The sequence below is a fragment of the Scyliorhinus torazame genome, chromosome 13 (assembly GCF_047496885.1).
Source record: "Scyliorhinus torazame isolate Kashiwa2021f chromosome 13, sScyTor2.1, whole genome shotgun sequence".
NCBI classification, from domain to species: domain Eukaryota; kingdom Metazoa; phylum Chordata; class Chondrichthyes; order Carcharhiniformes; family Scyliorhinidae; genus Scyliorhinus; species Scyliorhinus torazame.
In genome coordinates this window covers 14,231,595-14,258,280 of record NC_092719.1, presented here as the reverse complement: position 1 = coordinate 14,258,280, position 26,686 = coordinate 14,231,595, and the positions used below count along the sequence as shown (strand labels likewise).

General features: G+C 44.6%; 1 protein-coding gene across 7 annotated transcripts in view; it reads right to left on the bottom strand.

Annotated features, from left to right (window-relative positions):
* Positions 1 to 26,686, bottom strand: part of net1 (neuroepithelial cell transforming 1) — a 226,080-nt gene that overhangs the window by 12,311 nt on the left and 187,083 nt on the right. The window contains exon 1 of one of the 7 annotated variants that reach the window (XM_072471092.1): positions 8,936 to 9,147. The exons of the other annotated variants lie outside the window; for them this stretch is intronic. Coding sequence (XP_072327193.1) covers positions 8,936 to 9,034 — 99 coding nt within the window. The 5' untranslated portion in view covers positions 9,035 to 9,147. Of the gene's footprint in view, positions 1 to 8,935; positions 9,148 to 26,686 lie in introns of those variants that run through there. 7 annotated transcript variants of the gene reach the window in all.

Sequence of the window (26,686 nt, the reverse complement as noted above, 5' to 3'; positions counted from 1 at the left end):
ATATAATAAATGTGTCTTCTTCCTCCATTCACTTAATTCCACATTCTCTGTCAATACTCAGCTAGTCTCAATGATGGTCTTTAGCGCACTTCTCAATTCTTTTGCATTCCGTTCAACCCAAAATCTTTGTTCAGAAAAAGACTTTTTCCTCATTTTGGATGATGCTGGTTGATGTGGACAGTTCTTTAAAAATGACTACCTTCTTTGATCATGCTTTCTTCAAGCCTTAAAACTAAAGTCACTTTTAGATTCAACTTGATTAAAAGATCAATGGCGGGCAGCACGGTCGCGTAGTGGTTAACACTGCCGTCACAAGGCGTCGAGGTCCCAGGTTCGATCCCGGCTCTGGGTCACTGTCCTTGTGGAGTTTGCACATTCTCCCCGTGTTTGCATTGGTTTCGCCCCCACAACCCAAAGGTGTGCAGGGCAGGTGGATTGGCCACGATAAATTACCCCTTAATTGGAAAAAATGAATTGGGTACTCTAAAATTTTCAAAAAGATCAATGGCACTTTACACCGCAAATCAATTAAGCATGCAAGTGACAAAGTTCTTGTAGAAAGACAATCTGTTTCGTGCAGATTCTGCAATCTTTCACTGTGGCTAGTTAAAAGTACAAAAGGAAACTGCAGCTCTGCACAGATTTTCAATTTTCAGTGCTGTATACATAGTGGGATGGTGCTTTGTATATTCAATATTTAACAGTGATAGATCACCCAAGGTGGCTCGAATTTTAAGTTGTAGGGGCTTTTCACATCTCAAGGGAAACACTTTTAAAGTTTTTGTTGTGCAAATTGAAGTGTTAAACAGCTGCAGCATCTTATTGTAGACACACAGTTGACACCCGTTTTTGGATGGATGCTACAGATTACACAAGGCAATTTGATCCCTGGGAGTGATACTTGCATTACAAATGAATATTCGACTACGTGGAGTTACTTTGATTCACACTTCTGAGTTTACTATAGATGCCTACGTTGCTCTATGCACTTACTTCTTTAAGAAAAAAGGAAACTTTGTTAAATTGTGAAAAAGGTTATAAAAATCATTAGCAGGGTGGTGCGGTGGTTAGCACTGCTGCCTCACGGTGCCGAGGACCCAGGTTCGATCCCGGTCCTGGGTCACTATCTGTGGAGAGTTTGCACATTCTCCCGAGTCTGCGTGGGTCTCACCCCCACAACACAAAGATATACAGGGTAGGTGGATTGACCACACTAAATTGCCCTTAATTGGAAGAAAATAGAATTGGGTACCCTAAATTTTAAAAACAATTAGCAGAAACTGCACAACTTTGATGAAATGTACACGGAATTGCTCCCCAATTCCCAATGTCCAGAGCCTTATCTTCAATATTCCTGATGTGGAGATGCCGGCGTTGGACTGGGGTGAGCACAGTACGAAGTCTTACAACACCAGGTTAAAGTCCAACAGGTTTGTTTCGATGTCACTAGCTTTCGGAGCGCTGTTCCTTCCTCAGGTGAATGAAGAGGTCTGTTCCATATTCCTGTTTTTATTCATTTTTCTTTTTTAATGTGTTAGAAATGTTTCTGCATTTGACCTTTTTGGGGCTTCCTGTCTATTTCTCACATTCTGCAGTTCTCTGGCTCTGTTCCTCTCAATCTTGCAGTGCTGCGATCATCCTGCCATCAATAGCCTTTGTGACAGTTCACCGATAGCTAGCTTGCTGCTGTTGTGAATTCACAATTATAAGTGGTCTGTCTGTCCTGAAACATTATTTCACATACATAAACATGAGTATTCAATGCAGTATATGTAGGCAAGTTAAAAACCCAAAACTGCTGTAAATTTTCCAAGCTGTCCCTTTGATCACAGCAGGCAAGGCTACGAACTACAACCCTTTCCAATTGCCCGGCAATTAACTAACATTTTACAATTATGGAGATCTGGCTTTGTACCACCACTCTAAACTTGCCAGAATTGTGGTGGGAAGACCGGTTCTCTGACTCCAGGCGATGGGGGAGGGGGTACAGACTAAGCTGGATGCAAAACAACAAACACTGGAAATTTGAACTGCTAGAGGACTGTTTGACACAAGGTACTTGTTTAAAGCTGACAGTTGGGGAACTAATGGTTTTGGAAAAATTAATAAACGCAATGAAACAATTATGTAGTTAATTTGAAATGCTAACTTTTCATGTTAACTGCACAAGCTCTTTCTTTGTAATTGTTAATTCCAACTCTTGAAAACCACCCACTGAAATTCAAATTAGCATCAATTTCCAATTCGAGCCATTGGCTAAAGACAAGAAACAGGAATTATTCCAACAATGGGGTGACAATTCATCTCAAATGGCTTTTCTGAGAGCAGGAAGAATTCAGGAATCAAGATAAATCTGTGCCTTTTGTTTCTGTGATTAAGTGTGAAATCTTTGCACTTTTGGCATGTAGGGCAGCTGTCAAAGTCACAAACCACCCATACATCAGAGATTCTTGACTCTCAACCCCCACTGGTAGAAAAGATCTTTTCATTTCAGATGCAACCATCAAGAGGATGCATGCTATTATGATGTTGGGAAACTAGTTTTGCAGTGGCAGTTACAAAACTGAACCAACATTTAAATATCTGGGACAGCACGATGGTGCAGTGGGTTAGCACTGCGGCCTCATGACGCCGAGGTCCCAGGTTCGATCCCGGCTCTGGGTCACTTGTCCGTGTGGAGTTTGCACATTCTCCCCGTGTTTACGTGGGTTTCGCCCCCACAACCCAAAAGATGTGCAGGGTAGGTGGATTGGCCATGCTGAATTGCCCCTTAGTTGGAAAAGAATTGAATTGGGTACTCTAAATTTAAAAAAAATCATTTAAATATCTGCATGTGTGCAAGTTTCCTTGTGTAGTGTTAAAACTGTAATAAGCGACTATTTGATGGGGAACAAAACTTTGCTCATTGTTTTCTCCAGGCCACCAAGAGTAAAACCCCATTTCTGACATCCAAGTGGCACATGGCACAAGAACTTCAATCGCTCAGCTTATCTCAGCCTAATTACTGCATGGGTATGTCACCCAAGGATTCATAGTGCTCTTCTATGGCCACCAGTGGAAAACTAGAGCGTTCAAGGATCAAGTGGCCTTTTTTGCATAGTTAAGGGTTAAAACATGTTAATGGGTGACCATAGCTGGGCTTAGTACTCAAGCAGAGGACAATGTAAACAATCTGCTGTTAATTTATATCCATTGACTGCTGCTGGAAGGTTTATTTGTTGGATGAGGACAGATATTCCTCAGCAGTCATGCCCTCAAATCTTTGTAGCATTATAGTCAACACAACAGTTCTTTAACCAGTGCAGTGTCAGATCTTCCTTTGACATTATGTAGATGCTGTTGCACACGTCCACTCAATTTCCCAGAACACTGCATTAGGAATAAGACCTCACACCTAAAATGAAACTGTTTTGGTTGGACAGGAAATTGTATAATCTCAAACTATAAACCTTTCAAAGGATGTTATGGGAATAAGGACAATCAAAAAATTCCCAACATGTGCATCCTGTAGCAAGAAAAATCCCTTCAAACATCAATGTTCAGCTTTTGGCAAAGGGATAGATATCTCAAAATGATTTATTGAATTTGGCCAACTGCTAGTCACCACCTTCAGAGGTTACTGTTTCTAAACTAATGGGATAACACTGGCAGGAGGCACGGTGTTCTGAATTTACAAATTCCATCACGTTCTCTACATCAAGGAACAATATTTAATAATGCTTTTGAAACTCTTCCTAAAAATACCAACTAGAAAGATCAGCCACTTCTTTTTAAAAAAATTTAGAGTGCCCAATTCAATTTTTCCAATTAAGGGGCAATTTAGCTTGGCCAATCCGCCTAGCCTGCACATTTTTGGGTTGTGGAGCCAAAACCCACGCAGACACGGGGAGAATGTGCAAACTCTACATGGACAGTGACCCAGAGCTGGGATCGAACCTGGGACCTCGGCGCCGTGAGGCCGCAGTGCTAACCCACTGCACCACCGTACTGCCCCAGATCTGCCACTTCTTACCTTGAAGTCTATTCTTGTGTTGCATCAAGAATTTTGTGATGTGGGACTGAATTTTGCTTTTCACAAATTTGAACCTACGCCCCTGACATAATTTGTGTATGCCGGTTAAGTGGAGTTCTGGATATACTTTTCCTGTACCGATGAAGCCATCCCTCGGTTCACTATTCCAAAGATGAAAACTTTCTCATTCTCCCCCTCCCTAACAGCCCAGTTTGGTGACTCTGCTCTACACTTTTTTGAGGATTTAAATGGCCCTTTGCAGATACAAGAGAGCCAGAACTGGACATCATGCTCAACATGTAATTTCATTAGAGCACAGAAGCATGATAACAGGTTTGTAATCTACTATTTGGTTATATTAATCAGCATTCATTGTTGATTTTGTTTAGAATTCTTTGTCAAGAGGTGGGCATCATGGGCGAGACAGTACTAATTGTCTATCCCTACTTGCCCTCAAGATGGTGGTGGTAGGTCTTCTTGAACAGCTGCAGTTCTTTGGTGGTTTCATACAACTGAAGGACTTGCTCAGCAGCTTCAGAGGGCAGTTATCCGTCAATGTGGAACAGGAACCACATGTACAAAAAAAATAAGTACAGTGGGTTTTCCTCACTAAAGGACGTCAGGAAGCCAACTGGATTTGTGTAATACTCTTGACAGCACACGGTGTCTTTTATTGGTAGTTTTGTTTTTAATTCAAGGTTTTAATTTTTTTTAAGCGAATTCAAAATCTCAAACTACCGAGCTGGAACTTGACTAGTTCAGTACAGCAAGTATTGCATTATCCTACCCACAATCAGATAGCTCCAAGTTATCGGGCAGTTGGAGCATTTTATTTACTGATTATTCTAGATTCTTGACTGGAGCTATTTTGATATCTTGTCAATCACTTGTGTCATCCACTTATTTTCCTTGTAGCGTACTTCACACTTTGTATTGAATTTCATCTGTCATTGTTCTTCTATTTGCATATTTTGCCTCCCTCCAACTCTGGCTCCAAGTTCTCTAGTAGCTGCAAATTTAATATATTTGCATTGAATTTTTCAATCCAAATTAGAAACCTGCTTGCTGTTACCCACAAATCCTCAACCCTTCACGGTAAAGTATAGCAGCAGTTTTGTGCAATGAAAGGTGCTGGGGGTGTATGTGGGTGTTCCACAGTTCGTTTAAAATGTCACTTGGACAGAGAAGATAATTTAGAGTACATTATAAATGACATTGTCTCAAAGAATTGAAGGTGTAATTATAGTTTACTAGGGTCCAACAAAAAGGCAATTTACAGATTACTCCCTATTCTTTATGGGCTTCACTAATTACATTTTAACATCCAAAAGAGAAGCATTATCTCAACAACGTCACACAAATTATAGTTCTTCAGCCCTCTCCCAAACAAAGAAATACTGCTTTGAATTATTTAACCACAGAAAATGCCACATCCCTCAAACTGTGGATATAGTTGCTTCACTTTACTAACAAAACAAAATTAATATGTAATCCTACTTTAATCTTCATGATCTTAAATCCTTAAGATAGGGAATTGAATGCTGGGATTTTGGCTTGTATTACATGACTTCCCCCAAAGTTAACTTGTTACAGTTTAAATAACTATCCACCCCACATGTTTTGTTCAGATTTATTTGCTTCCATATCCATGGAAAGCATTCTTTCTGGTTGTATCACAGCCTGGTATGGATCCTGCTCTGCCTAAGACCACAGGAAATTACAAAAGGTCGTGAATGTAGCCCAGTCCATCACGCAAACCAGCCTCCCATCCATCGACTCTGTCTATAATTCCCGCTGCCTCGGAAAGACAGCCAGCATAATTAAGGACCCCACGCACCCCGGACATACTCTCTTCCACCTTCTTCCGTAAGGAAAAAGATACCAAAGTTTGAGGTCACGTACCAACCGACTCAAGAACAGCTTCTTCCCTACTGCCATCAGACTTTTGAATGGACGTACCTCGTATTAAGTTGATCTTTTCTCTACACCTTGCTATAACTGCAACATTATATTCTGCAGTCTCTCCTTCCTTCCCTATGTACGGTATGCATTGATTGTACAGCATGCAAGAAACAATACTTTTCACTCTATACCAATACATGTGACAATAATAAATCAAATCAAATCCTGTGCTGAAGGCAGCATCTTAATTTGGGATGTGCACAAGTAGCTTGCTTGTACCTCGCACAGTAGGGATCATTGAATGGGTAGGTACTGATGGAAGCAAAGGTCAATCAGGGCAGCCCCCCTGCTGTGCTGGGTAAACATGATGTGGAGATGCCGGCGTTTGAAACAAACCTGTTGGACTTTAACCTGGTGTTGTAAGACATCTTGCTGTGCTGGGTAAAAGCAGCTAATTTAGCAGCAAAGGGTTAAATCTGGACCACCTTATTAACCAGGGCACCCCAATATTAAGATTTTGATTACACCTGAATATGATCAAGATGGTATTTATTTTGTAGCAGTGAACACCACTTTCACTCATTTGCGGAAGGAACTTTCCCTTAAAGGACACTGTAACCAGAATTTTTCACCACCCTTTTCTTCTCCAGCTCTAATATGTTTTCTCTGCTTTTAAAAAAAAAAATCTGGTTCAGTCCTCCACTTTAATTTTCCCCAATCTTGTCCTTATATGTGTTCTTATGACCTCCATGCCCTTACAGACACTCCTTGATAAAGAAGTCTCATTGGCTTTATAGTATGTCCTACAGTAGATTTGCTTCCCATATATGTATTCAGTAATAAACTGAAAACTTGCTAATGCATCACAGCCAACCCGTGCAAGCAAACAAAGCTTTCTTCACCGTGGAACAGTCAGATCTCATTTATCCTCTGACTCACAGTGACTTCCAATCTCAGGTCAGTTATCTGGAGGGTAGGTCACATGGTTACAAGGCTATTTGCCCACGATAAAGGGAGGGAATAAAAACAATCTGAAAGAAAATTAAGTGAGATAGCTAGCACTCCCTCACATTACTTGCCACTTCAACACACATTTTTGTAGATAACAAGGAATCGATCAGTTATACCTATTGTTAGCAAAGAAATGGTGCAAGGCATTAAATGGCACTTGCCAGTTAGGAGGAAAGAGAGAAAGAGAATGAAAACTATGAGGCAGTTTGTAAGAGGGCTTCACAATATTCCACTATGCAGCCAGGTGTTTTAAATTAAATTGCATTTATTATAATTTAATATGCAATGTTTACAAATGTGTTGTTTTTCATCCAAACTGTTGAAAGCTGAGCTTTTGACATTTTTTGGAAAGCTTTATTAAAATGTTAGCAATTTTTATACAAAGTTTACAGAAAACTCAAATAGTGTATTTAAAAAAAATTAAAGTACCCAATTTTATTTCCCCAGTTTAAGGGGCAAATTAGCATAGCCAATTCATCTATCCTGCACATCTTTTTGGGTTGTTGGGTTGAAGCCCACGCAGACACGGGGAGAATGTGAACAATTGCACATAAATATAGTAATAACCCCCGCCACCCGACAATTACTTTAATATCCAATATTGCATAAAGGAAAATGCTTTTCAGCAAAAATATTTTGAATGGTGAATATTCTAATTCTTGCAGATTGGTTTCAAATTTATATTTTACGAGGTCTTTGGCAAAGCATTGGGTTTAAAAAAAAAAACTGGAGTGGAGTTTGAGCAAAACAAACTAATGAAAGTAAGGCCAAATTTTATCATAATCAAAGGTGGTCCAAAATGGAAAATGAAACAGGAAAGGGTCGCAAAACACTGCTTGGAAAAAGAGTGCCTGTTAGCCCTTAGGGGAAGTAACTGTCCCAGTGTAAATACTATAAAAGCTATTTGAACCAAAACTAACAAGACCAACCTGACAAAGAACTATCAGGTCATTTCCAGCTGATTCTTAACAAAAAAAACCAGCAAGTCAACACAGTTGACATGCTGTGTTGTTGCACAGTTAACATGATCAAAAAAAGTCAAATGTCAGGAATTCTGACTAGCCCCTACCCCCACCCCAGCAAAGCCACCAAGAAATATCTGTATTAATGCAAATTATATTTTAATAAAGACAGCAAGCAGTTAGAAGAATAGTTCAAATCCCCAGTTTAGTCATGCTGCAATGCCATTTTCTCACATTTCATATTAGCTTTACATAAAATGGCAAAACTATTTATAGCCATGTTAACCAGCAGCTTTACATGCATCAGCTTGGCAGATATGGTTCTGGGAATCACTGTTGCTAACCGCTTTAAAATGGGTTTTCATTTTGGTTGGGGGAATAAACGTTAGGACAATTCATTTTCGCTTCTTTTAAAAATGGTCTCATTTCAAAAATGTTGGCAGACAGGTTTAGGATCAATGTATTTTTTATGGGGAAGAAATTTAAGCATTTGCAGCGAAAACCAGATGGACTAATCTAAACCAATCTAAATTGCATTAAATACAGAGCACGGTCTTTGACATTCCACTGGTGATCAGAGGGTCAAGAACATTTTGCAAACCTAATAAAGTTATGCAATACGTTATAATTGGCTAGATAACAAAGTTCCAACTGTGCAGCAATTTGAGCTGACAACAGATTTGGCCCACATGCCAAGTTAGACTTTTACTCAGACATGGTATCAGACACCCGGAATCTTTTCAAGGCCTGGCAAAGTATATCCGATCATTCTGCACAACTGTCTGACAAACAGGCAGTCTGTTCTCTCCGCAGACGAGGAACAGTATCTGATTACACCGAACGCAAAGCTGGAGCCCGAGGTCACAGCCCAATTCCTTAGTACCTTAAATAAAAGGCAGTCGGGGTGGAATCAGGCAGCTGACGTGGTATTAAAAGTAACAAATAGACACAACTTCGTACTGAAGAAAACTTGCCCATTATTATAGCACACAACTAATTCAACGCTACATCGCATCGGCAATGCTTCAACAAATCCAAAAATTCTTACCTCCAATTCTTTTGCGGCGGAGGCCTGCGACTGAACATCGACCACTGTGATAGTCCTTTTAGTGGGCAGCAGGTTTTGTATTTCATCAAAAGCGACCATACTTGGTGAGTTCCTATTTAAACCCTGTTTAAAGACTGGTGTTCAGAGTGCCCCAGACACACTCCGCTCCCCGCGCTCACTCTGCAGCTCTGCTACTGCCGACCAGCTCGGAACTCAACTTCACCCAGCTGGGAGGAGCCAGTGCTGAAGGGCAGCTGCCTACATTGAGGTAAATCAATCTCTAGGTGGGACACACCCTCGCTGCTCCATCCACAAATCCTGGAAAAGTTCAATAAACTCTGAACGGACTGGGAAATCAAAAATTATAAACTGAACTCAAACTAATCCAGCTCATATAGATTGATGACCAGGATTCCGACATATCCCTCTCTTTTCCAAAGATATAAAAAATCCTTTTATGTCTGCCAAGCTGCTCTTCTGCTGTTACCCCTGTTCGAGGTGACACGGATAGGTGGTGTACCAGAATGAAAGCAGTGGGGAGAATGGCATTCCTTTCCTCCAAGAACCAATCCCCTCAGACTGAAGCAGTTGGTGCTCAACATTAAAAAAAAATGTATTTTATTGCAAACGTGTATCAAAACAGGTTACAGCAAATAAACACCCCGGCATACATACTTCCCAACAATCAACTATACAGTCCGTACAGATTTCCACCCCCACCTCCCACAGTTCCTCAAATATGATCACAAACATCCCCCACCTTTTCTAACCCCGCTGCTGAGTCCCTTAACTCATATTTTATCTTCTCTAACCGCAGGAGGTCGTACAGGTCACCCAGCCATGCTGCTACCCCCGGTGGCGATGCTGACCGGCACTCGAGTAAAATTCGCCGCCGTGCAATGAGAGAGGCGAAGGCCAAGACATCGGCCTTCCTCCTCTCCATGAACTCCGGCTTCTCCGAGACCCCAAATATCGCCACCAAAGGGTCCGGGTCCACGCCCTCCTCCACTCTGCTGGCTAAGACCGCGAACACTCCGTCCAAAATCTTACCAATTTTTCACAACCCCAAAACATGTGCGCGTGATTCGCTGACCCCTGCCCACACCCCTCACTCTCATCTGCTACCCCCTGAAAGAACCCACTCATTCTCGCCCGAGTCATATGCACCCTGTGCACCACCTTCTGTATCAGGCTCATTCTTACACAAGTGGAGGTCCCGTTTACCCTACGCAGTGCCTCACTCCATATTCCCCAATTGATCTCCCCTCCCAACTCTGCAGCCCATTTCTCCTTGTGGTGCTCAACATTGGCATTCTGTTCAATAGGGAGTTGAGCTTTCAGCAAATCTTTGGAACAATATCCACTTATGCCACTACTGAAACCCCCGTCGAAATATTCATATCTTGGGAATCAACTTCATTGACGTCCCTGTTCCTTAAACTTCAGCTGATGCAGAATTCCACGTACCAATCATCTGATCACTCTTTAATGCCCCAGCAAACAAATATCGAAATCATGGTCTTCATTTACAAAATCCTCAGCAACTTCTTGACAGCACAGTAGCACAGTGATTAGTACAGTTGCTTAAAAGCTCCAGGGTCCCAGGTTCGATTCCCGGCTTGGGTCACAGTCTGTGCGGAGTCTGCACGTTCTCCCTGTGTCTGCCTGGGTTTCCTCCGGGTGCTGCGGTTTCCTCACAGTCCAAAGATGTGCAGGTTAGGTGGATTGGACGTGATAAATTGCCCTTAGTGTCCAAAAATGATGGATGGGTTTACTGGATTACAGGGATAGGGTAGAGGCGTGGGCTTTAAGGGCCGGTGCAGGCTCGATGGGCCGAATGGTCTCCTTCAGTACTGTAAATTCTATGCTTTGATGATTGCCTGTCCACTTCCCTTTCTACTTCATAAAAACATACTGGAAACATTCCTTTTAACTCAGTCTTGACCATTAAAACTACGAAACAGAACGCCTGGAGGCCTTGTTCATCGTGGCCGGAGACGTCAACAAGGCCAACCTCAAGAGTGTACTGCCAAAATTCCAGCAGCACATCTTCTGTCCCACCAGGGGCGACAACACTCTTGACCACTGCTACTCAAAAATCAAGGGCGCCTACCGTTCTATCCCCCAACCGCACTTTGGGAAATCAGACCATAAGACGGTGCTCCTTCTCCCGGCATACAAGCAGAAACTCAAGCGGGAGAATCCGGCTAAGAAGGTTGTGCAGTGCTGGTCCAAGGAAATAGAAGATCTCCTACGTGACTGCTTAGAGACAATGGACTGGCCCATATTTAAGAACTCAGCGACCAACTTAAATGAGTATGCCACCACCGTCACAGAATTCATCAGCAAATGTGTGGACGACTGCCAAAGAAAGCAGTACGTACGTTCCCCAACAGGAAACCATTGCTCAATCGCGAGATTGACTCCCTACTGAAGGACAGATCGGAGGCGTTCAAGTCAGATGACCCTGACCTATACAAGAAATCCAGGTACGACCTCTGCAAAGCCATCCGAGATGCCGAGAGAGAATATTAAACCAAGCTAGAGTCACAGACCGACTCTCGGCGGTTGTGGCAAGGACTAAACATCACAACGGGCTACAAAGCGAAGCCGAGCAGTATCTCCGGCAGCAGCGCACCCCTCCTCGATGAAGTCAATTCATTCTATGCTCGGTTCGAGCAGGTAACCAACAATCCACTATCGAGTGCCCCAGCAGCCCATAACTCACCCAGACCCACCATCACAGCTTCCGAAGTCAGATCGGCCTTCCTGAAAGTGAACCCTCGGAAGGCGACGTGCCCGGGCGGGATCCCTGGTCGTGCACTCAGAGCCTGCGCGGACCAGCTGGCAGAGGTTATCGCGGACATCTTTCACCTGTCCCTACTCCACTCCGAGCTCCCCACCTGCTTCAAGAAGACCACCAAAGAAGAACCAGGCAACTTGCCACAATGACTACCGTCCGGTGGCCCCGACTTCAGTCGTAATGAAGTGCTTCGAGAGATTGATCATGAAACTATGGGTGCACCTATGGGTGCACATCTCCAAAAATCAGTACTGGTCCACCCATGTTGATGCTACTACCAAGAAAGCACAACAGCACCTATATTTCCTCAGGAAACTAAGGAAATTCGGCATGTCTACATTAACCCTTACAGATGCACCATAGAAAGCATCCTATCTGGCTGCATCACAGCCTGGTATGGCAACTGCTCGGCCCTGGACCGCAAGAAACTTCAGAGAGTCGTGAGCACCGCCCAGTCCATCACATTTGCCTCCCATCCATTGACTCCATCTACACCTCCCGCTGCCTGGGGAAAGCGGGCAGCATAATCAAAGACCCCTCCCACCTGGCTTACTCACTCTTCCAACTTCTTCCTTCGGGCACGAAATACAGAAGTCTGAGAACACTACACCCTGTATGTTTCATCCGATGCCGGTGCTTATGTAGTTACATTGTGTTGCCCTATTATGTATTTTCTTTTATTCCCTTTTCTTCTCATGTACTTAATGGTCTGTTGAGCTGCTCGCAGAAAAATACTTTTCACTGTACCTCAGTACACGTGACAATAAACAAATCCAATCCAATCCAATCTGGGTGCGATGTAACAAAAAAAAACGACTCCCATTTTGGGCGCCAATAGTGGGAATTTCTCAGAGCCTGCAGCACTGGTAACAACCCTGCTATCAAACAGGATTCTGATCATTTTGGGGCGTCTGCAGGGAACTTCCCGCTGAGGCCGCACTTCCCTCATTTCTTGCACTGATGAGCTCAGCCGTTTTAAAAAGTTGCCCCGATCTCTCGACCCCCCGTGACGGCTTCTGGGCCCCTCAAATGCCCCAACTCATCGATTAAATGGTCCTCGAGCATCCACCCCATACCACATCACATAAGGACAGGGCATCCCCGGGCCCGATTCCCAGCACGGACCACCTGGCACCCATGCACCTTGGTGGTGCCAGGCTGGCAGTATCCAGGTACACCCCCCCCCCCCGGCCCATTGCCGTTACGTCTGACCCATGTTTGTGTGGACCAGTGCTAAATAGCGCCACGGCGAAGTCTCCCAGGCGCGGGTGTTTGATTCCGTGCCTTGGGCTTATCCGGCACAGACATATTTAGGTGAAGCTAACAGCTCACTTAAATGTGAAAATCTGGATCACGCCCAGTGAGGGCGAGATCTAGATTGCAACGTCTCGTGAGGCATCCGGAGCGTCGTAAATCCCGCAGCCTGTCATTTAGAGCGCGGCTGTTCGATCACACCCTCTGTGAGAAGCCATCTTGCACAAGGATTGCACTGCGTTAATCAAAGAAGTTGTTAAAATCAGCATCAGTCACTTATTTTATTTCTTCAGTTCCCGCACAGGATCCATTCTTGTTTTTCTAACATTCAGGAAACTATATATAAAACTGGCATTGATCCTTTGATGGCTCCATATTAGCTCTTAGGGTGGTCTAAATCTTTGAACTTTGAAAAGAAGCTGTTCCATAACTCAGTCGGTCGTTGAAATCACCAGTAAGGCAAAAGTATAATGGGACCTGGACTGGCAGGATTCTATTCAGTTTAAAAATTAACTTTACAGTACTCCTTCCCCCCTCCCCCCAACACACACAAAAAATGGGAACTTCTGATGAGAAAGAATGCTCCTGGGCTTTATCATCTCTTTAAAATAATTAATGAACCCAAAGTTCAATCTCTTGATACCATGGTATGATGCATTAAAGAGGGAATTAGATGACTATTTGAAAATATATAATCTGCAGGTTTACAGGGAGAAGGCAGGGAAATAGCACTCGGTGAAATGCTCATTCGAAGAGCTGGAGCAGCCAGGCTGGCTGAATGGCCTCCTCCTGCTCTGTAATGATTCTATGATATGATCTGTAGGTTTCTGCATATTCTAAAACCAGAACTGGAATTGAGAGGCTTTGTCATTGGATTCAGGTCAGCATTCCTTACAGCGAGCTATGAAGGCGGCAAGGAGACATGTATCAACATCTCTGTACCTGTGGTTCCTGCTGCATATTTTGATGCCAATAATTAATATTGCTCACAACTTTAGAATAGAACAAAGCATTGGGAAATCAGTGACAAATCTTTTCCTGAAGACAATGGCTGACCATGCAATACTTCCCCAAGTTTTTGTTAGGCAAGCTGAGTAATACCAGTGGGGGAACTCAGCGAGGGAACCCAGTGAACAAACCAAGCAGCTATGTAACTTCGTAACCAATCATATTCAAGGATTGTGAAATAAAGAGTGCAAGGTCTAAGAAGGAAGTACAAATTAGAGTGGATGGATTTAATCTTAAATAGAGTAAAGTACAAAAAGAGCAAGAGAGGAGGAAAGTTTGGATGAAGGAGAAAAACAAAGTATTGAACAATTAGAACATAGGATTGAGACTCCACATCTGTTATAGTTAACTTTCAGAGCCAGAAGAAGTTGACTGGCATTAACTAACACCTCTGTTCAGAGTACTTGGATTTTGATTACAAGACAACATTTTGGTGCATTTAGTTTGTAACCACTGTGCAAATACAGGAACTTCACAGTGTTTAATGCATTTCAACGGTGAGGCAGACAGCAAAAGGGGGAAAATTACAAAGAGTAAACCAGAAACTGGAATATGAAAAAATAATTGCAAAAGGTTTCAAATGAGACAGGGTTGTGTTGGACCAAAATATATCACAACTTTAAGCTTTTAGCTTCGCCTCACTCACTCAAAATGAAAGGAAAACATTTCCAAAATAAAACTGCATCACTAATGAGTAAATGTGCAAGCAGGCAAGCTTGGTGATTTTTCCCATAACTGCACCGTAACATTAAACTGACCTGGATCATTTAGAACTATCAAGCTTGGTAATAGGAATTAATTATTCTGAAAACAGGTTTCAGGATATCATAGAAGGGTTAATGCAACAAAGAGGCCATTCGCCCAATCAAGTCTATGCTGGCTCTCTGCAAGATCAATTCAGCTCATCCCACACCCCTGCCTGTTACCTCTGGCCCTCTAATTTTTTCAATGTATATCTTTGGATGCTTATCTAATTCCTTTTGAAAGTCACCAATGAATTTGCCTCCACCGCCCTCTCAGGCAACAGGCCAAAAAAGACTTCCAGACAGTCCTGGACAAGTTTGAAAACTACTGCGAGGTAAACACCACAGAAATCGGTAAAACTGGCGCCGATACTCACCACGAGGCAGAGGTAGGGATGCAACAGAAGCAAATGGCAATTTTGATTGACAGCCATCTTGCGCAAGGAGCCGCAGATGCGCAGTTCCCGAGAAGACGCGATCCGGCAAACCAGTGTTTTGCGCATGCGCAGTTCCGAAAAATGCGCACAGTGAAGGAAAGTCTGTTTGCGCATGTGCGACGACGCGCGGAGCGTCAGGACGCCGACGTCATGACGTGCTCGAACTGCGGCAACGCCCACTTAAAGAAACACTGCCCTGCAAGAGTCAAGCGATGTTTAAACTGCGGGAAGCCTAGACACTATGCAGCCTTGTGCAGGTCTGCACCACTAGTCAGGGCCCAGCACTCCCAATTCCGACGACAGCGCGTTCGGAGTGTGCATCAACGATTACAGGACTCTGATCCTGGCAGCACAATGGATCCAGAGGAAGAATGCCTGGACTCCGCCTACTGTGTGGGCATCATTACCAAATGTGAATATGCCACATCCAACTGATCACAAATTCAATCCATCCTCGCTGTGGATTCTGCGGACGAATGGCGTGCGGTGATGCAGGTCAACCACTGCTCCATCCAGTTTAAGCTGGACACAGGTGCTTCCGCCAACCTCCTCTCACAGGCAGATTTCAAACGCATCAAGAAGCCCCCCAAGGTCCTTCCAGCAGCCTGCAGGCTCCTGGACTACAACGGAAATACCATCACGGCACTGGGATCCTGCCATCTACTTGTCTCCAACCGGAGCACCCATGCAAGCTTACGTTTTGAAATTGTCAAGCCAGACAGGGCATCCCTACTTGGCGCGCACGCCTGCAAGGAGCTGAACCTCGTGCAGCGGGTTTACACAACGACATCCTCCAATGTGGATCTTCAGGCCGGCATTGACGACATCCTCGCTCAGTATCCGGATGTGTTCGACGGGATGGGCACGTTGCCACATCGATACAAGATTCTGCTACGGCCTGATGCCAAGCCAGTGGTCCACGCACCACGCTGGGTCCCGGCTCCGCTGAGGGAGCGTCTGAAGGCACAGCTCAAGGATCTTCAGCAACAGGGCATCATTTCCAAGGTAACCGAACCGACTGACTGGGTCAGCTCGATGGTATGTGTTAGAAAGCCTTCAGGAGACCTGCGCATCTGCATTGATCCCAAGGATCTCAATAAGAACATAAAATGCGTGAACACTACCCCATGCCGAAGCGGGAGGAACTCACCAGTGAGATGGCACACGCAGGTTTTTTCACCAAGTTAGTTGCGTCACATGGATTTTGGCAAATCCAGCTGGATGAGTCCAGCAGAAGGCTCTGCACCTTCTACACACTGTTTGGCAGATACTGCTATAATCGCAGGCAGTTTGGCATTGTCTCGGCATCGGAGATTTTCCATTGCATCATGGAGCAGATGATGGAGGGCATTGAAGGGGTTCATGTGTACGTGGACAACATCATATGGTTCATGACCCCTGAAGAGCATGTTTCCCGTCTCCAGCAGGTATTCCGCCATGTCCATGCCAATGGCCTGAAGCTGAACAGGTCCAAATGTTGCTTTGGCATGTCGACACTCAAGTTCCAAGGTGACCAGATCTCTCAGCAGGGCCTGCGCCCGGACCCAGACAAGGTGAAGGCCATCAAAGCCATGAAGGTCCCTGAAGACAAGAAGGCGGTGTTGCGTTTCCTGGGCATGGTCAATTTTCTGGGCAAGTTCATCCCAAATCTGGCCTCACACACCACAGCCCTACAAAACCTGGTGAAAAAGTCCACATCAAGCAGAGTGGTTGGAGCTGAAAGCCAAGCTCACCACTGCACCCGTCTTGGCATTTTTCGACCCAGACAGGGAGACGAAGATCTCGACAGATGCGAGACAGGATGGCATCGGTGCGGTGCTGCTTCAACGCGATGACACTTCATCCTGGGCACCAGTAGCCTACGCATCGAGGCCCACTGAAACAAGGTATGTGCAAATAGAGAAAGATTGCCTGGGTCTTCTCACTGACATTCTCAAGTTTCACGACAATGTCGACGGCCTGCCGACATTCACTGTCGAGACGGATCTTAGGCCTCTGGTCCACATTATCCACAAGGACCTGAACGACATGACGCCTCGGTTGCAGCGCATCCACCTCAAACTCAGAAGTACGTCTTTGACTCAGTGTACATGCCTGGCAAGGAGCTCATCATTGCTGATGCATTGTCCCGCCCCATCACATTGCCTAGTGAACTGCTGGAAATCATCTGGCAGATTGAATCTGAGGTGGTGGTTCATATCCGCGAGGAGACAGCCAAAGACCCCCTCTTGCAGCATGTCATGCACCACCTCGCCAATGGCTGGCAGAAAGGGCAGTGCCCTCAATTTTACATGGTAAAGGATGACCTGACGGTGATTGATAGTATCCTCCTCAAGCTGGACCGGATTGTCATTCCACTCAGTCTCCAGAGCTTGGTGCTCCGCCAAATCCATGAGGGACACCTGGGCGTCGAGAAGTGCAGACGTAGAGCCAGGCAGGCAGTCTACTGGCTCGGTATTAGCCAGGACATCTCGAACATGGTCGTCAACCTGTCAACGCTTCCAGCCAGCGCAGAGCAAGGAGACGCTCCAGCAGCATGAAATCGAGACCTCTCCATGGTCCAAGGTTGGCATCGACCTCTTTCGTGCGAATGGTTGTGATTACGTGTTGATTATTGACTATTTCTCCAATTACCCTGAAGTTGTGAAGCTCTTAGACCTCACATCTCGGACCGTCATCAAAGCCTGTAAGGCGACGTTCTCCAGGCATGGTAACCCACTCACTGTCATGAGTGACAATGGCCCGTGCTTCAACAGCCACGAGTGGTCTATGTTTGCCAAGTCATACCATTTCTTTTTTTAATATAAATATTTTAATTCAATTTTAGCAAATTTTCAACAAAACCCCCCCCTTACAGAAAAAAGAAAAACATAAAACACACAGATCAACATCGTACACTTACATCACGAATTCCCCCAATGTACAAACCCCCTCATGAAACAATAATAAACACATACCCGAAACCCCCCCCCCCGGTTGCTGCTACTGCTGACCACCTCCTAACGTCCCGCTAGAAAGTCTAGGAAAAGTTGCCACTGCCTGAAGAACCCTTGCACAGACCCTCGCAAGGCAAACTTTACCCTCTCCAATTTAATGAACCCTGCCATGTCGCTGATTCAGGCTTCTACGCTTGGGGGCTTCGCATCCTTCCACTGTAGCAGAATCCTCCGCCGGGCTACCAGGGACGCAAAGGCCAGAATACCGGCCTCTTTCGCCTCCTGCACTCCCAGCTCGTCTGATACCCCAAATAATGCTAACCCCCAGCTCGGCTTGGCCCGGGTGTTCACCACCTTAGACACAGTCCTCGCAAAGCCCCTCCAAAACCCATCCAGTGCCGGACACGCCCAGAACATATGGGCGTGGTTTGCTGGGCTCCCCGAGCACATCACACACCTGTCCTCTACCCCATAAAACCTACTCAACCTCACCCCCGTCATATACGCTCTGTGAAGAACCTTAAATTGTATCAGGCTAAGCCTGGCGCAAAAGAAGGAAGAATTAATCCTACATAGGGCATCAGCCCACAGACCCTCATCTATCTCCTCCCCAAGGTCCTCCTCCCATTTACCCTTTAGCTCCTCCACCGAGGTCTCCTCCTCTTCCTGCATCTCCTGATAGACCGCCGAGAACACCGTGTTCTCTTGTGTCCTCCAACCCACACCCCCGAGGGCACCCTATCTTGAATCTTACGTGCTGGAAGTAGCGGGAATTCCCTCACCTGCCGTCTCACAAACGCCCTCACCTGCATGTACCTGAAGGCGTTTCCGGGGGGGCAGCCCAAATTTCTCCTCCAGCGCCCCAAGGCTCGCAAACATCCCATCTATAAACAGGTCCCCCATTCTTTTAATTCCTGCCCAATGCCAGCTCAGAAACCCCCCATCCATTCTCCCCGGGACGAACCGATGGTTGTCTCGGATCGGGGACCAAACCGAGGCTTCTACCTCACCCCTGTGGCGCCTCCACTGCCCCCAAATTTTCAGAGTCGCCGCCACCACTGGAATCGTGGTGTACCTTGTCGGCGGGAGCTGCAGCTGTGCCGTCACCAGCGCTCTCAAACTCGTGCCCACACAGGACGCCATCTCCAGCCTCTTCAACGCCGCCCCCTCCCCCTCCATTACCCACTTACGGATCATCGCCACATTGGCAGCCCAGTAGTACTGTAGCCACCTGGGTTGGCCACTTCCAGACTTAAAATGGAGGTCCGCAAAGAATGCAGGGAAATTCAGCCAAGCCAGGAAAAACTAGCAGGTGCAAAGTTTCCTGTGTATTAGAATTTGCAGAAACCCAGACAGCACTGAAACTCACAGCCATCTGCATACTAATTAGCGATCCCCGGGAACAATTGAAACATGCAAGGTGAATAAGGCCAAGCCAGACTCCTCGGCGCCAGCAGGAGCCAAGAAAAAGGAAGGCCAACGGACACACGGGGACCGCCCAGCAATCAGGGAACGGCTCCAGTATTGGAGAAATCGATCCAAGTGATCGGAACGTAGTCCAATCACTTGGAACCAGATACAGGGTCCGCCCCGAACGGCGCGAAGCCCCTGGGGACTATAAAGTAGAGTCCCCAAGTTCAATTCGGTCTTCTTGGCAGGGTCACTCAGCAGCGCGAAACAACCCTGGACAGTGACCTGCCTCGCTGCCGCATCAACCAAGTAAGTCTCCAGTCAACGCACGCTACGAGATAGGCGCTCCTAGCTACCAGTCCATACCAGCTTTTGAATCCTGCAGACTCATAATCGAACGAAAGGCCATTTGTTCCCCTGACCTGGTGGGCCAGTCCCAAAGCTAAGTATAGGCCTTTTAGTGTTAGAGATAGTCTAGTAAGTAGAGTTTTATGCATGAGTAGTGGTTGACTGTGTATAATAAATGTGTTTTGATTTGAATCTTACTAATTGGTATGTCGAGTTATTGAACTTGAACCTCGTGGCGGTATAAAGATACCTGGCGACTCTAGAGCAAAGGTTATAGAAACAGAGCAAATTAAGTAAAGACACAACGAGCAACAAATTAAGAGCCAACCAAAGTTAGCAACACTACACGAAGAAGCATAACACAACAGCAATGTTTTCCCAGATCCTAACCACTTACTGCGTAAAAGCAAAATGGTTCTTTACTAAAGGTAACATGAGAACTTATCACCTTAAATTGTGTCCTCTGTTTTTTTTTTAAATTTAGAGTACCCAATTATTTATTTTTTTCCCAATTAAGGGGCAATTTAGCATGACCAATCCACCAAACCTGCACATCTTTGGGTTGTGGGGGTGAAACCCACGCAGACACGGGGAGAATGTGCAAACTCCACACAGACAGTGTCCCAATGCTAACCACTGTGCCACCGTGTTCTCTTGTGTCCTCTGTCTTGACCACTGCATCAATGGGAACAATCTCTGCCCATCTACCTCTCTCTGGACCCCTCAATATTTTGAGCATCTCTACCAAATCTCTTCTCAACCTTTTCTTCTCCAAAGAGAACAACCACAACTTCTCCAATCTATCGTCAAACTCACATCCCTCATTCCTGGAACTATTCGTGTAAATGTTTTCTGCACTCTCCCGAATATCTTCACAGGTGGCGGTAAGAATTGACGCAGTACTCCAGTTGAGGAAGAATCAGCCTTTTTTTATAAAAGGCATATCATAACCATTTAAGCCCAGGAGCCTATATGTCTTTGAAACCACGTCCTCAACCTGCCCTGTCACCATCAACAATATCCGCACATATACACTGCTATGACACATTGGGCTAGTACGCAGTGAATTCCAGCTCCACATGCCCGAGGCATAACAGAAGTGAATTAACCAATAATTCTTATAAAAATACCCAAAGTCATTGGCCACTCAAAAACTAGTCACTAGATTTGTAAATGTAAACATGATTACTGTTTATATCAATAACTATCATGAAATGTGCAGTAAATACAACTGGTTAACGACAGGCTAACCCACTTTAGCTGAGCACCTTCTACCCACACACAAGCGGTGGGTGGGGGTGAAAAATAATAAGGATGAAAGTCAAATTAAGCGTCTTTGCTTCAGATGATGGTTCTTTAGCACACTTTCTTTAAGCTTGGCGATTAGAGTTTTTGGTTTGCAGCCTGTAATGGTCTCCTTTGTACATTAACTCATCTAGGGTCCCTGTAGTTTAGAAATTGCGGTACTCACAGGCAGCAGGCTTTGTGGAGAGAAACCTTATTTCTCATCAAACTGGGCCTTCAGCTTGAGGTTTGCCTCTCTCTTTCTGGAGAGGCACTTTATTTCACATCAGACTTTGCTTTCATTCTCCTCGTGTCTGCGTGGGTCTCACCCCCACAACCCAAAGATCTGCAGGGTAGGTGAATTGCCATGTTAAATTGCTTTTTAATTGGAAAAATTAACGAAACAAAATCTTGCTTTCAGCTCGTGGCCAGAGGCTTGCTTCAGAGTCAGCTCTCACAGTGGCCTTCTGCTGAGAATTAGCTAGATCTTTTTGAAGTTGGATCTCTTGGCTGCCAGAATCAAAACTGAAACTAAACTCAAGCCTTGGGGTTCTGAAAAATCTATCAGTAGGATCAGATGCAATCACCACCTGTTACCAGGCAGAGCACAGCCATATGGGCCAATTCATTGATCACCAGTCAATCAATAAAACAGAGTCCTCACTGATGCTGGCCAGTCCGCAATCACCAGTTTAAATCAGCACAGCCTTCCAGCTTCCTCTGCATGAATTAAAAGTACAGGCTTCTTGCCTTAAAGTGAGATGTGCATCAATCATCCATAGATCAAAAGTGCAACAGCAAAATAAAAGGGGAAACAAGGGAATAAACAGAAAGGACCCTCACAATATCAGGTCTTTGTTCCTGCACGTCCTTGAGAACTATCAGAGTTATCTTATACTGCCGTTTCCCGTTCTTCCTGCCTCTCCCTCATCTTCGCACCAAAATAAGTGATTTCACACTTCGCTGCACTTGTTTATGTACTTTGATTTCTACATTATTCCCCTGGTAGTTTTATATCAGTAAATGTTGAAATTATGCCCTGTACACCCAAGTGATTAAGATATTAAGAAAAGCAGTGGTCCTAGAACCAAACCCTGGGCATACCACTATACCTTCTCTATAAAACAACCGTTCATCACTACTGTTTCTTGACACTCAGGCAAGTTTGTAACCATGTTGCTACAATCCCTTTTATTCCATGAGCTCTAATTTTGCTCACGTTTATTTTGCACTACTTTATTAAATTCCTTTTGAAAGTTCATATAGACTACATTAACTAACCTCATAAAACCCCCCACGAAAAACACTGTTTGCTTTTAACAAATCCGTGCTAGCGTTCCTTAATTAATCCACCCAAGTCAACGTCCAGGATTACCATTTCTAAAAGCTTTCCCACACAATGTTAAACCTGTAGTCGTTGGGTTTATCCTTAAACCCTTTTACGAACAAGGATGTTAACATTTGCAATTCTCCAATCCTGACACCACCCCAATCTATAAGGAGGATTGGAAGAGTATGGTCAGAACTCCATATCTCACCAGGTCTTGGTGACTTTCAGCTAAGTGCACGCAGCCTAAAACTGCCTCTCATTTAGCCCTCCAGTCGGGCCACTTGCTCACAGGCTACCAGCACCCACAGAATATTATTTCAGCAAGTGCCTGGTCTTCAGTAGAGCACAGGAGAACTGGAGAAAGGAAATTAAAACATTTCAGAATTACCTTCAATAATCTATTTTGATGGCATCACGTTGGAGAAGGAATGTGCACAGCACCATATTGCAGCATAAATATAAACTTCATAACATCTTTTAAAAATAAATTTAGAGTACCCAATTCATTTTTTCCAATTAAGGGTAAATTTAGCATGGCCAATCCACCGACCTTGCACATCTTTGGGTTGTGGGGGCGAAACCGACGCAAATACGGGGAGAATGTGCAAACTCCACACGGACAGTGACCCAGTGCCAGGATCGAACCTGGGACCTTGGCGCGTGAGGCAGCATTGCTAACCACTGCACCATCGTGCTGCCCCTAAACTTGATAACATTGAAAGAATTTACATATGATTCTTGAACACAAGTATCAGCTGTAAACAAAATTGGCTAGAAGCAGCCAGTGGTCTCAAAATTGAGGGAAAGGTGAGTGAATTGTAAATGTTCCTCTGAATCTGTGAACAGGAGGGCAGGTAAGATCATCTCGCTTGGGAATATTTGTCAGCAGGGGAGCATACTCCCTGTGGAGGACATGGCAAATAGGCACAACAACATTTTGCAATAAGATAACCAAAAAGAAAACTATTATGGGAAGGGTGGCACGGTAGCACAGTGGTCAGCAGTGTTGCTTCACAGCGCCAGGGGCCCGGGTTCAATTTCCAGCTTGCGTCACTCTATGCGGAGTCGGCACGTTCTCCCAGTGTCTGGGTGGGTTTCCTCCGGGTGCTCCGGTTTCCTCCTATGAGCCCCAAAAGACGTGCTTGTTAAGTGAATTGGACATTCTGAATTCTTCCTCAGCGTATCCAAACAGGCGCCGGAGTGTGGCGACTAGGGGATTTTCACAGTAACTTCATTGCAGTGTTAATGTAAGCCTACTTGCGACACTAATAAAGAGTATTATTATTAGCTGATTGCTCAATGTGTAGCTTCATTGCATAGGATGGTTTTGAACATGCAGCACTGTAGTAAAGACTAGGGATAATACAATTTTAATGAAATGTCACAATCTGAAGTGTTAACACTGTTTCTCTCTCCACATTGTTGTGTTCGGTCAGATGGCCGTTGCAATGAGGTACACAGAACATCCAGTTGCTGAACTAAAAGGTGATCTTGTAAAATACATGTGGAAATATAACTATCAGATTACTATAAAGATAATGTAAAGGATCTGTAAAGATTTAATCCCCTGCTAATGGTCGCATTCCAAGCATTGTCTGGCATCTTTGAATTTGTCTATATATGTATGTTTCTGGAACATACCTCTTCATTCACCTGAGGAAGGAGCAGCGCTCCGAAAGCTAGTGACATCGAAACAAACCTGTTGGACTTTAACCTGGTGTTGTAAGACTTCGTACTGTGCTCACCCCAGTCCAACGCCGGCATCTCCACATTATAAAGATAATAGCTACTCTATGAATTCTACTGGAACTACTCTAACTGCGACTATCCTCACATAGGTCCTCCTACCAACTGGTGGATATTTCAGGACACCTGAAGGATATCTGGCGCCACCAGCTGGTTGGAGGTCGCATCACGAACTACCTAAAAAATTGTGCACAGGCATATCGACACAGACAGATGCTGTCATGCTTGCTGCATACTTCCAGCATTTTCTATTACAATTTTGATGTTTGGCCAACGCCCCTTATGTTGATCTGATGAATCCCACAATCTATTCCAGATTACCGTCATCAGCTCCCCTTAAATTCTATGTATTGAACTTGGGGAGAGTAGATTTAAGGCCAGTTGTAATATTCCATATGGCTAAATAACCGACAGTCACAGTCAAAATCCAGTTACTATAATCATAGAATTTGCAGTGCATGAGGCCCATCGGGTCTGCACCGGCCCTTAGAAAGAGCGCCCTACTTAAGCCCACGCCTCCACTCTATTCCCCGTAAAGCCACCTAACCTTTTTGGACACTTTTTGGTCAATTTACCACGGTCAATCCACCTAACCTGCACATCTATCGACTGTGGGAGGAAACCGAAACACCCGGAGGAAACCCACGCAGACACGGGGAGAAAGTGCAAACTCTACACCAGAGGCAGGAATTGAACCTGGGACTTAGGGGCTGTGAAGCAGCAGTGTTAACCACTGTGCCGTGCTCAAAGCAGGTCTCTGGGATGATCTTGAGAAACTGTATCTCATAAAGTTTGAGGTAGATAAGCTATTTAATGCCATATGAGGGGGATAGATGGAGTGGACATTCAGAGACTATTTCCTCGGGTGGATGTAGCTGTTACAAGGAGGTATAACTATAAAGTTTGGGGTGGGAGATATAGGAGGGATGTCCGAGGTAGGTTCTTTACTCAGAGAGTGGTTAGAGTATGGAATGGACTGCCTGCTGTGATAGTGGAGTCGGACACTTTAGGAACTTTCAAGCGGTTATTGGATAGGCACATGGAGCACACCAGAATGACAGGGAGTGGGATAGCTTGATCTTGGTTTCGGACAAAGCTCGGCACAACATCGAGGGCCAAAGGGCCTGTTCTGTGCTGTTCTATATGGACGTCAAAAGTCGGGATTTACTACAATGTAACCCAGATGGGTTTTTAAAATGCACCATGAATAACCTCTCTATAGAGATTAATAAATGGTTGGCATGATCTTCTAATGGGGCAAAGACATAAAACCAACAAATCAAAATAAACAGTGATAAAAATCGGAGCGAGCATTTATTCTCACATTCCTATAGCTTATACAAAAGGAGAATAATGTGTTAACAGGCATATAAACTGTTCTTGTATTTTGCTCTCAAAAGCTTAAACAATGGTTTTAATTATTCCTGTCCTGCTCCTGATACCTGCTGATAAACCAATTTGTGTATTGTTACAGCTTCACTGTGCTGGTTTATTACTTATTTCACATTTTTACAAGTCACAGCAGTTTCCAACAGCAAGTTTGCCATTGGAGATAGCCCTCCAAAGCAAACGCATCAATACCAATACCAGTACCACCAATGCCAAAGACGTCATTGACTCAACTAAGGAGAAAGCTTGCCACCTGAATTCAATGCATACAAACATTCAGTGCTACCATATTCTTAATAACAAGTCTTCGAACATTGGAGGAGGCCAATCCAATCAGGGAAATGCTGACAAATGTGATTTATCATCTGTACATGATCCTTCTCCAAATGATTTTAAAATTGTGTTTACAATTGCAGAGCAAATAAATACAAATGTCAAATGCACATTAAATCCATGGTTGCTAAGTCTGTGTACAGCATAGGGAGAGAAATTTGGCAGCAAGAAACTGGATTAGGGTACAGATTTCAGTGGCAGCAATTCAGGCATACACATCATCTTTATGTACTTTAGAATCAGCCCTGAATTGAAATTTAGGTGATAATGAGATAAAAGGCCTTGACAACTCTATACTAAGCAGGAAGATGCTCAATTACTTCCTAGACAACTTCAATAAAAATGAAAATGAAAATCGCTTATCACAAGTAGGCTTCAAATGAAGTTACTGTGAAAATCCCCTAGTCGCCACATTCCGGCGCCTGTTCGGGGAGGCTGGTACGGGAATTGAACCCGCGCTGCTGGCCTGCCTTGGTCTGCTTTAAAAGCCAGCTATTTAGCCCTGTGCTAAACCAGCCCCTTTGTATCAAAGACATTTGTTGCTGGGCCCGGTTAGGATTGTTCAGACATGAAGCTCCATTTAATGTTTTCCTTCCCTTGCCGGGAATTGCCCAGTCCTAATTCAGCTGGGCACGGAATAGGAACAAAGTGAGAATTGAACAAACTTTCATCCCACCATCATACGGTACCAAAGAAGAACCAGGCAACGTGCCTCAATGACTACCGACCA